Here is a 12647-nt window from a genome sequence, read left to right on the forward strand (position 1 = left end):
ACCAAAGTCGAATAAGATGTTATTGTTTAAACATTGCCGAAATGTTTTACGTATTATGACGATATATTATACTATACAACGATATATATATATATATATATATACATTCTTTTCTTTTATTTTTTTTATTACTTTTACAATATTTATTTTGTCATAATATATACATTCTTTTAATGCAAAATTATATATAAAATATATATATATTATTTCACTCTAAATTCTACAAAGTCAGATTCTATAATGTAATTCGTAGTTTTGTACTTCGAAAGTCTGACTTCTAGGCAGATAAATAAGTAAATCAAAAATAATGGGGCAAAAAATGTGTAAAAGAATTGTCCAAACTTTTATGTAAGTCAACAATTAAATAAAAAAGAGTTTTCGATTAAACAGGATAAAATAAGTTTTATAAGCTTAGCGAGTTAATATTAAAAAAATATTATTGAAATCACGATTCTGATGTATTTAATGACGCTGAGTTCTTTAAAAATACATTTTTCTGAGAGATATGCATGTATGCCTATATACATTGTGTAAGTGTATAATTTATTCACTACATTATGATATATATAAAATACAGTAAGTGGGGAATAAATAAACCCCTTACAGACTATACATATATGTGAGCATTTTTACTTATATGACGAAAAATATTGTTCACATACGGATATATAAAATAATAAATAGCAATAGTTATTAAAACATATAATAACAAAAATATATTTACATATTGATACTATGATAAAGAAAGAAACATAGATACAAGATACATCTGCGAAAGATTAAGCAATGGCCTTCGCTTTGTCCTCATCCTTTTTCTTACGGGGTAGTGCAACGACCAAAAATGCAGACACTAGAAAAATTTTAAATATTTTTCAAAAATTTCATGCACAATTATAGTATATTTTTGTGTACATGTAGATGCAAGAAAACAATAATCTATACCAAAACAAGCTGAGCCGATCATAATGAATGGTCCTAGGCATGACAAATTGAATAAAACGGGGAACAATAAATTGCCTATCACTGCGCCTATTCTTCCCATCATCATAGTTATACTGACTGCCATAGTTCTGTTTATGGAACAATATAATAAGAGTTATTATAAAATATTATAAAATAAATACAAAGAAGCACAATGGTTTCTTTTCATTTAATTCTTTTTTAATATTTTTTAAATATCTTAAATTATATATGATAAACACTTTAAATTACTATCATACCTGAGACATGTAGGAAAATTGTCAACGATAACATTAGTAACAGTCGCACCTCCTATACTCGACATAGCAACAAATACCGAAGATAATCCGAGAATGCCGTTGGTACTTTCGGCCCAATAAAGCGAACCACAACAGGCAGCAGCAGAAAGGAAACAAATTGCTGCAAAAATATAATAATGATGGTATATATATATATCTATATAATTACAGATAATTATATTAGACTTTGCAGTAAAATTACGACATCGCAAACATCTTTCTTTGCTGATTTCATGAATAAAATCACCATCTATCTATATTACTGCATCTATTACTATAAATAATAAATATCTTACCCATTAGTTTCTTTTTTCCAATTATGGTAATCAAATTACCAGCCAGAGTATAACCAATTACGCCTGTAACGGCGATGACAATAGAGTTAATAAAGACTCGAGAATTCAACTCCGCCTGAAATTGATATGTATATTATTTTGCGGATTTGCTTTTTATAATTTGCCACCAAAGTTTATTCACGTTAGAAAGATAGCTTACCGGAACGCATGCAACTTTGCCGCTGCTTGTTTCATTGATAAATCGAGTGGAATTAAGATACGATTTTTCTTGACCTAACATATAACAAAACGAAGGCTGCAGACCTGATACGTGATTGTCGCTCCTCATGAGAGTGCTCTTGTAACTTTCGATCATCGCAAATAGCTGTGGCATCCAAAGGCGCAGCGAGTTCGATCTAATAGTTGCAATTATAAAATCTCATAAATTTCGTTTATTTCTTTTTTAAATTGAAAAAGAGAGGAATAAGTCAATCAAACTAACCCTATCGTTGCTCCCAGTTGTATTGTCGATATAAGTATCAATTTGAAAATATTGGGTGGCAAGAAGAGAGGTTTCATCTGCTTTAAGCAGTTACGCAACTTGTCTTGTATACATTTCCCGGAAGATTTTACAGAATATTCATCCTCGAGAGATTTTATCTGTCAATTAAGTAGCATCGTTAGCAAAACTTGACCAACAATTTTTTCAAATTGTTTTTAATAAAGCATCCGAATACATATAATAAAGCGTCTAAATATATTATTATCTTTGAATAAATATAAAATATATTGTTATACATAATTACTGGATATGTATCAGGATCTTTTCCGGTATTGATTGAATACATTTTCTTAAAGACACTCAACGCTTCATCATGTCGACCTTTCAGGATAAGAAAGCGCGGACTTTCTGGGAAAGCGAAAAGAGCGGCACACGCTAGAAATTCTGGTAACGAACAGATCGCTAAAAATACTCTCCACGAATTTATTTTTATAATTTGACTGAAAAATGTAATTTCCCACTTTTGAGGTAATATGAGCCATGCTATACCTAAGAATAAAAAAAAAATTAAAAAACTTATTTTATTTAATGAATTTATTTATTATAAAATATTCGCATAATTATGACAAGTAACATCGCATATTTTTTTTTATTTTTGTTAATTTTTTTAATCAATTTTAGTTCTCTTAGTATTTAATGAATTTCACAATGTCAGCAATGCGCATATTATAATTGTACGCATTGCCGGCTTAAAAATGACCGCTCTATAATACAACCCTCGTTGTATTCTCAGATAAGGGGTGTCAAGGCTGTACTTACATGGCAGGGAAATGTTTCCAAGCGAGAAGAACGCGCCAAGCCACATGTACGTGCGCGATCGATGGACTTCGTTATGTATCTCCGCCAAGTACGACATAAGAGCTGCATATGGGCCAGATATGCTGCAATTTATTGATCAGGCTATCAACTTTTGTGTGACATTCGTTTTGTAAATTTTTATTTTTTTTTATACATATATATATGTGTGTGTGTGTGTGTATGTGTGTTACTACAGTAGAAATGCAGAACAAATAAATATAAAATATTTATTAAATATAACAAAATTTTTATTAAATATTCCAATCTATAGTTACGAAAGAATTAATTATAGTTATTACTAATATAGTTAATATTTGATAATTAATTACTGTTTACTTATACATAATAAAAGCAGCATATAACGACTAATCGCAACGACCATCGATTCCAACTTACACGACACCATCGAGAAATTTGAATATTATTAAAAGCCAAGCGGTATGTGAAAAACACGTCGCCAAACTTAATAAACCAGTAACCAAGTAACCGTAGAACATTAATTTTCTACGGCCAAACATATCGGCTATGCAACCCCAGAAAAACGCCGTGCTAATCATTCCTGAAACAGATTAATACATTAGTCCATTCTGCCTTTGTATAAGTTTTCCGACAGAAATTGGATCTTAAAACAGAAAATGTGAGAAATATAGCGTGCAATCAAAATTAAATGTTTACATAGAGCTTTTTTTTAAATAATTTTTAAGTAATATATATTATTCTCATATTTGTGATATCCCGTGTACGTACGACAAGATCAGTGCCGGATTATTCGATAGGCACACGCCTAGGGGTCTCCAAGCTGAGAATTTTAACTAAAAATGCTTAACTTTTTTGTTTCAAAATTGTTAAAAAATTTCTATAATTTGGAATCGCAAGACGCGAGATGTATATTTATATAATACAATATACAAATATATCTTTCAGAGTGTATTTCAGAGTAACTTTTATATATACATTCTCTAGGCGTGGTTAAACTAATTAATTATTCTTCAACTGTGTCTCACACTCTTATATTTTCAATTTCAAGAAAGATACTTATGTAAATATTTTTTTTTTTTTAATAATCCATCCTATATTTTTCCCATAAAATTCCAAGTATATTAATGATAAATGAGAGCAGATATATATTTTGTAAAGGTCTCTCTTTTTTTGTTACACAAATAGTTTCTTTTAATAAAATAATTTTACAATAATAAACTCGTGCGTTTTCTCACTGTTAAAAAGATAGATAACAATGCAAGATAAGAAACATCATTGATTTAGAATTCTTTCGAAGCCACTGCAAGCGAGGAGAGCCTCCAAGATGGCTGTACCATTGGGCTTATGGAAGAACCTTAATCCGCCACTGGATAAGTTGCTCGCGCGGATGGTAAGCGATCGCGAAAACGATCGGTCGAAAATAATTCGGCCGATTGGAAATCGCATGCGACAAGAAATAAAATCATACGGTATTTACCGTGGGTTCGTGTTTGCCCTCACTATTGTCTACAAACGAACCGGCAGTGTACCGCGCGATAATCATACACTCTAAGTGTGCCAATCTCTGGCGCTCTAGGGCTCTCATCGAGCTCCCTCGCATCTGTAATAAATTCTTGTTATGCAATTGTTATGCGAATTGAAAATACAACCTGCGAACGCCATCGAGTTCAGCAGTCCTTTGTCAAACATGGTTAGCTGGAGATCGCATTCGGCGGATGGTAGCACGTAGGACATCACCGATGACGAGAAGATACTAGAGAAACTGGCCGGCAGCACCGCCAGAAGCAATAAATAATTAAATTTTCCATAACCTGGCAACAAATATCAGACACATATTGATACATTTCAGTTCTGTCCGATCCATTGAGTTAAATGTTCAAAAATATACATATTAACACGCGATGGAACATTGATGATCTGTCATTATAATATAATAATATCATGTTGATCAATACTTATATATATATATATATATATATATATATATATATATATTGTCAATAAAAATTCAAATAACTGTGATATAAAAATTCGTTCAAAATTATATTTGAATTAAATAATTTAGACATATGTACGCAGCTTTTGTTCTTCGCAAACTTAACGAAAATCCGCGAATATTCGGAATGAATATTAAATAGCAATATTACAAAATACTGGGATTTTTATACAACAATAACGAAAACCTTTACTTACCTGTTGCTATAATTGCTCGTTCGAAATCTGCCGGACTCGGATCTTCGGATATTGCGTCCTCATCTATAAACAGTCACAGCACTGAGTTATAACAAATCTTGATGTAGCCTAGTTTTAAATTTATGTGCATTAAAATTGATATTACACCTGACTGATGACGCATACGTCTGTATTTAACCGTTGCATATTTTGTAAATAAATGAATAAGTCGTTCAAGAATCATTTCTCCTGTCACTTATCACCGAGTACAGTCACTCTCTCGCAGTTAGTTTTGTATTCACTTTGATACTTCGGTATATTTATACGATCACAAGGAATTGTCAATATTATCACACAACGTTTCAGAATCTCAAAAATAATATTTATTTAAGCTAAGCCTCTCAAAGGCAATATTAATAACATATTTATGTTATTAATACTTCCTATATCAATTTTGTCATTATAATATCAATATATTTTATTCATTTATACGTTATTCTCAAGCATTAAAAATTTCTCTTAAAATAAAATTTTTAATCTTTATTATTATTATACAAAATTAATTTATTTAATTAGTAACAAATTGAAATTAATTTAAATGCTGCAATATTTTAAATAATGATATAATTTGATACTGTATTAAGTTTACACGCATTTAAGTATGCATGTAATGCAGTAATAAACGTCCATTTCTATTATCATTAACTAATATCTATTCTATTATCATAACTAATACTTAAAAATTGCAGCATCTACGTACTTTTTGTTATTAAGATGCATTGGAGCAAAACTATTTCTACGAATTAAATTCCAGTGCACATAGGTAACAAAATATCATGCGCGATATTTTCTCTATAATTTATATATTTTAGTATTAAAAAATAGTCTTAGATATATTGTAAATATTTAAATATTATTAAATAATTAGATAATTAGATAATTAATTAATTAATTATTACATTGATTGCTATGCTATATTTATTGAAAATACTATCACATTATGCTTACGCAAATATTCGAAGGCATAATAAAATAACACACACACACATAATGAAAATTACAATTAAAAAATTAATGTTAAAATAACTAAATATGATTTCACATCTAAATATTTAATAATATTCAACTAATAGATATAAAAATACATATATCATCTGTATTATCAAATTCGTTGTAAAAGACTATTACTCTGATAAACAGGTCATGGCTTCCGGTAAAATGCGTGTCTCTATCATACAAATGTCAGCGTATACAATAAAATAATTAATCATGTTAAGCTGACAATAATTATATTTCTGACTAAACTGTTCTTTGCATATATTAATTTCTTGTAGTATAAAAAAGTGGAGCATTTTTAAACCACACCTAAGATGCTAAACACATTATAATTAATATTTATTAGAATGTGTGTGTGTGTGTGTGTGTGTGTATGTATGTATATATATATATGCGTGTATCAACATGTCCATAACTATAACTTTTTGCGTTACAACTCCGATTAAAAATTGCGTTGTTTTTTAACGCATCCTTCATGGAGATTGTATTCTATAGGCTCTATTTTGCATCATAAATTGCCAGTAAAATACGAAGAAAAATAGCAAGCTTAAGACAAGAATAAGACAAGAAATAAAAAGTATTGAAATATATATGAAATATAAAAACAAAGTAAAACATTAAAAATTAACGCATGAATATTTTTAACGCAATTAAACATTCACATTATTATACTCATTTCTTTAATGAAAAGAGAAATAGAATAGAAAACTAGAATTATTATTTTTGTTTATTAAATAACAGGTTCAATACTTTGCAATGTAAATTTAATATCTCTTGAGGCTAATTTAAATAATATATTTAAATAATATAATTTAAATAATATAATTTAAATAATATAATTTAAATAATATAATTTAAAAAATAATATAATTTAAATAATATATACAGCGTCAATTTTTTTATATATTAAAATATATTAATCAAAGTTTTATATTATTATTGCAAAAGTGTGCCAAATGCAAAATAATTTAATTAAAATAAATAATTTGTTATCTAAGCGTGCTTTTATACAGACAAAAAAATGAATATTAATAATTAATACTATATTTGTTGTAACAATTTCCTAATTTGTTATAACAGTTGCCTAATGGATTACATTTGATTGACATATCTCGCGATCGTTTTACATTCGCATACAATTAAAAACATATTATGCAGTATATGTACGTGGATTAATATGTATCACCCACACATTTTTATTACTACATCCATTAATTTAATTCTTTACAACAAGAATGTGTGCTTGATTACGTAAGAGATAATTACACATGATTCACAGTTTAAAGCAAAGAGAAAAATCTGCCTGTAAAATAAATAACCAAAAGAATATTAAAATATTTGTGCTCGCGCTATTTGCGATCACACGTTATTCGTCTGGTGATTTATGAGCAATAACAAGGAATCACGTTAATTAAAAAAAAAGATTTACCTATATCTACTATCAAACAAATTTATTGATACAACAAAGAGGATTATTAAAAATTTGTGATTTTCTCTTAGTCTCGCTACAATCTGTGGATTCAATAAATCAGTAATTTATAAAAATTCCCTCGAACAGACAATATTATCTAATAGCACGAAATGTTTTTTAATGTAATTTTATTTTATCTCGTTATATAATAATGTGATGAATAACATTGCAAAAGCGGGAATTTTAGCAGAAAAAGTTCGATATGCTATCGAATTTTTTCGTGATAATAACTTCCGTTTTTGCAGCATAATAAAAAATAATATGTACAAAAAAAATATATATATATATATAAATGTCTCATTATTTAAATATATGCTTACAATTAATATAAAATATGTACATCAGATACAAAAGATAATAAATAAAAATAATTAATGATTTTAATTAATAATTTTTTTCAACAATTTTCTAGAAATTAATCACTGTTATTAATTGATATAAAGAAAGTAAGAGAAAGAGGAAGAAAGGAAGAAACAGCAATATTTCATTCAGAAAGGGCTTGGACATAAAGATAGATAACATTAGAAAATGCAAAACATTAAGAATCTGAAATAAGTTTAACACAATTTTACTTAGTTAATGAGAAAATTGGCAATAACTTGCCTTTAGATTTCACCGGCTTCATTAAAATGTCTTTGTCTATCGTTCTTTCGCTTACGTGAAAGGTTCGCGAAATAAGAGAACAAGATATACAGCGATCGGGAGTGCAAGCTCGTACTACAGCAACCTTTATTGGTCTTCTTAGAAATCCACGCATGCACCACCTTGAGAACGTTCTTCAGGGTACGTTTCCTAAACCGTACATGTAGAGTGGTGCGCGACAACACTAAACTGGCCGATTCGCGAGAAAAATGCAGCCGAGGCGAAAGAAGCGCGAAGAAGACGATGATGATTGACGACGGTGGGGCGATAATCAGGAACAGGTTCCTGAAAAAAACCTGTATAAATCTCGCCTATCAAAGAGAAAAAGTCATGTCGCGCACCCACGCGTACAGAAAGGGGGAGCGGGGGGGAGGCGTCAGGTGAGAAATCTGTAACGTGATTCCTTGTTATTGCTCATAAATCACCAGATGAATAACGTCTGATTGCAGATAGCGCGAGCACAAACATTTGGTTGCCTCGCAAAATCTACAGGTTCCACCGGGTCGTACATTAATAAAAATTTTCGAGCGAATCAAAAAAATTTTAAGAGATACAAAATCTGTGTCTGAAAAATTAGGATGTTGATTGAGGTGCCTGTGTGTGTCGTCTATTTTTATAATAAGGTACTTTGTGTCTCTAATTCTGTTAGATATACTTGTACTGTTTCGTGTGGAATTTTGCGTTACAAAATTTAGAATCATTCGATTCGATAATTAGTGTTTGACTGCCATACCGGTTTGCCGGCCCCAATGTGTATTCTCTCTGCCCAGAATGGCAAGATTTCATGGATAGAAACACTATCATAAAACATTATGTCGATCCAAAAAAATGTAAAAAAATTGTAGTAATAAAAATTCAAAATTTTCTTTTAAATATTATAATGATATGGCTATAATGTGTAATAATTATAATAATGCACAAGCAAGAGAAACGAAGGGCTCTAATGGATATTTATATTTTACATACGTTCGACTTTCGATATTTTTCCGTTCGAAACCATTACAATCCTTCTCTCTCCGTAAATTTTTTCTCGAGTGCCATCGCAGCAACAATACCGAAATCAGTATCGCGTTATAGATCTTGTACATCATTGATGTCCCGTGCTATCAAAACTTGGTACACAAAAACAATGATAATTGCACAATTTTCTCCAAATTTCTTGATTATCTTCCTCGCGACTGTATATTCTTTAGTCATTTGCGATTGTATCAATCATAGATACCAAAAATAATGATACTGAAATGTGTACATTTCCAAAGTTTGTGTTCAACTGCCGTAGAAGCGATGAAATAACCGTCGCGTGAAAGCAACCTGTCAAAATCGAGCTAAATAATTTGAATAAAGAATGATCAATGAATGAAAAATGATCAACGTCTATTGATGACAAAATAACAAGTACCTCACCAGTCTGTTAAAAAAATAAGCTAAATAAAATGAAATAAATGAAAAATGATCAGAATATATTGTAATTAAATAGCGCGCTTATATGTAAATTCTTTTAGTATATAAATTATAATTTAAGGTATAAAATATAATTTAAGGTAAAATTCCAAGTTCGCATTTGTTCGTGAAGCTATCACTCACTTTGTTTTAAGATGCTCTCTAAAATAACACATAACAATCCATCTTATCTTTATATACAAACACATCGTAATTTCTCGATTTTAATTGGACATGACATATGATATTCGGAAGACTACCGAATTGTCAAGAAGAAAGGTATGACAAATCATCGTAAATTCAAATGTCGGAAAGTTTCGAGAGGTTTTTTCAAAAAAAAAAAAAAACATATTTGAGCGTTATCATTGCACAGATGTGGAATTTGAAAATATTGCAAATGTTTTTTGTTAATATAATTCTGTATAATATATTGAAAATATCTTGCATATAAAATATAATCTTTGAAATATGATACGACCTAAATTTTATAAAATATTCTTATAAACGTATAAATGTCTGTTAATAAATGCGATTCTTTTACGAAAATACGAGCGTTTGAATTTGTATAAAAATACTTTTGATATTTTTAATCATAATAAATGTGTAAAAATAGAAAATGTGGAAAAAAAATTTACACATAATATTATAATATGCATATAACACGCAAATAAAGATAATTATGTATTTTAAATATATAATAGTTATACATATAATTATCATATCTACGAACTGAGGTGTTAAAAACGTAGGGCTAGTAATTTGTGTGGAAAAAGAAACGCGCGGAATGGATTTCAACGCGTTATTCGACTTACGTCTGACCTTCAGTTTAATCGGTTTAAAAACCGATGATTGTGTTACAAAATGACGATCCGCGCCGCGCTATCATAATTGCGATTGAATAAAAAGAGCACGTAACGTCATAAACTTTTCCTTCGTAAGGATTTTCCAAACAAGCTCTCTGTCTATATATTTCTGATGAAACTATCAATGAACATTACTTTATACTAGATGAATTATTTATAATTCAGGTACGTTATAATATGCTAACTTATGTTAACGTATACAGTTCTTACCCTTTTTTTATCATTTACGGGAAAATTAAACTTATTAGTTTTCCGCTTATCGCTCACAAATTTGCATTTTTAATATGCGTTTTCGATTGAGTAACTTAACTTCAATAACAAACATTGCAAATGCGACATTAAAACACATCTCGTAATAAGATCATTGCTCAGAAAACATGTTATTTATCTCGGTTAGATGCGGACCATTAATATCCATTTACTGATGATAATCCATATACGTTATAGAATTATGTAATTAGCAAAAGATGCAAGAAATAACATATGAAATATCCGTTATTAATAATGTTTATAGAAAAAATACTTATAATTGGTTATTCAATAATGTCTGCTCAGTGAATTAAATATTTAAGCGAATTCTCTCTGTACACATATAAACAAGAATCTAATTCGCAATTAATTCTTGCGGCATTCGTAAGTGCGTCAAATGATAATATATGCCATGCGCTGCATTATTTATAATTGATCCAACGAACTTTGATTACGTGCAATTTATTTCCGGCATCAATCTTGTGTATCATTATTTGCACTGTCTGTAAAAAAGTATCAATCGTCTCACATTTTATCTCGAAGACTGAAAACGTCAAAGATGTAAAAGATGTTTCTAAAAAGATCGAAAAAATTCAAAATATCTTTTTAATGAAAGATTCTTTGACTAAATTAGAATCAACTTTAAATTTCAACAATTTAATAATTGTCCTTGCAAAATAATTTTGTATATTTTGTGTAATTATTAAAAATAGTCTTCTTATTTCTATGAAAAAATAATATTCAGATAAATATATATTCCTTATGATACGTATAAGGTAATATTTTATAAAAATAATAAAATTAAAAAAAAATACGATTATAATGGTTTTTACAGAATTGAGATATATCTGTACATATAACATCAAATTATATAATAAATAAATTAAGTCGTTTACTTCCAATTTGAGATAAGTATTGCGTAGCAATCTCATTCCGAAGCTTGCGAAAGAGCGCGTGTTTTCCCATAAAGCATAAGAAGACTTTGTACCGAATGAAAATTGCTTCTAAGATTGAGTGTCAAGAAGATCGTTGGCCCCTTTGTTGATATGTGTCACTGGTCATGCGCTCAAATGCAGTGTAAAATAGAACGGAACGTTCCACGTTTAGAATAATTTTATTCGCGTCAGCATAAGAAAATGTTTTTCTTAATATACACAGATGAATTATTTACGCTTTTGCTTTAACGATGTCAGTTTGTTACGTACTAGGAAATATCGATTAAATCTGGGATTTCACGATTACGTGTTTTTCACCAAAGCAAGCAATGTATTTCACCGTTTTTTCCTCTATTACTCCAATTCTCATGTATGATCGATCACGCAATATTAAGATATCATTAATTTCTCATCTTAGGAATCATATTTCTGTCTAATATTCTTTAAAATAGTAAAACTAAATGCTTATTTATATCAACTATATTGGGGGTAGTTTTATTTATTTTGTTATCTATTATACTTTGATTGACAAATTTCAAAAATGTAGTAAAAAACTAAGCTTATTAAAATTAAATAAAAAATTTATTTTGTAAGATAAAATGATATCATTATCTAATATTATTCGATAACTGAAAAAATAACAGAAGCTGTATTAGTTAAATAGAGAGAGAAAGAAATCCTTATTTTTATATTAAAAAAAAATTCCTTTAACCAAATGCGCACGGATGTACTCTATTCATTTATAATTAAAATACAATTAAACTCGAACCCTTTGTTTGCGCAGTTGCCTTCCACGAATAGAATCTCCCTCTCTATGCGTCTCTTCTTCTAATTTGTCATCGTGGCGTCATTCTCGTCAATTTCTCAAGACTATATAAGCGCGTAACCGCATCACAAGTCGTGATAAACTTTTCGATTCGGGGTAAAGATTCGACCCGGAACGACC

The 12647-nt window shown here is 29.3% G+C and overlaps 1 protein-coding gene across 3 annotated transcripts; it reads right to left on the bottom strand.

Annotated features, from left to right (window-relative positions):
• Positions 1 to 419: 419 nt before the first annotated feature.
• LOC126851280 (synaptic vesicle glycoprotein 2B-like) lies at positions 420 to 12606 on the bottom strand. 3 transcript variants are annotated; one of them, XM_050595040.1, is made up of 13 exons: positions 12471 to 12566; positions 8176 to 8499; positions 5067 to 5129; positions 4523 to 4684; positions 3291 to 3453; positions 2856 to 2977; positions 2341 to 2585; positions 2037 to 2194; positions 1755 to 1950; positions 1556 to 1670; positions 1221 to 1380; positions 943 to 1070; positions 420 to 850 (listed from the first exon to the last, which is right to left on the bottom strand). In XM_050595040.1, exons 2-13 carry the CDS (start codon positions 8327 to 8329, stop codon positions 780 to 782), a joined length of 1737 nt encoding a protein of 578 aa, XP_050450997.1. In that variant the 5' UTR covers positions 8330 to 8499; positions 12471 to 12566; the 3' UTR covers positions 420 to 779. The 3 variants fall into 3 exon arrangements, with proteins under 3 accessions (XP_050450997.1, XP_050450999.1, XP_050450998.1); XM_050595042.1 differs by lacking the exon at positions 8176 to 8499 and having other exon boundaries at positions 12471 to 12606; XM_050595041.1 differs by lacking the exons at positions 8176 to 8499; positions 12471 to 12566 and adding an exon at positions 5214 to 5467.
• Between the last annotated feature and the right edge of the window lie 41 nt (positions 12607 to 12647).

The sequence above is a fragment of the Cataglyphis hispanica genome, chromosome 8 (assembly GCF_021464435.1).
Source record: "Cataglyphis hispanica isolate Lineage 1 chromosome 8, ULB_Chis1_1.0, whole genome shotgun sequence".
NCBI lineage: Eukaryota > Metazoa > Arthropoda > Insecta > Hymenoptera > Formicidae > Cataglyphis > Cataglyphis hispanica.

Bases quoted from the DNA above. Each gene is read 5' to 3' on its own strand.
- LOC126851280 (XM_050595040.1), bottom strand. From the start codon at position 8,329: ATGCGTGGATTTCTAAGAAGACCAATAAAGGTTGCTGTAGTACGAGCT. The intron at 1,951-2,036 runs GTTAGTTTGATT...TGCAACTATTAG, and splicing joins CAACTGGGAGCAACGATAGG to ATCGAACTCGCTGCGCCTTT. The intron at 1,671-1,754 runs GTAAGCTATCTT...TATCAATTTCAG, and splicing joins GCAAAGTTGCATGCGTTCCG to GCGGAGTTGAATTCTCGAGT.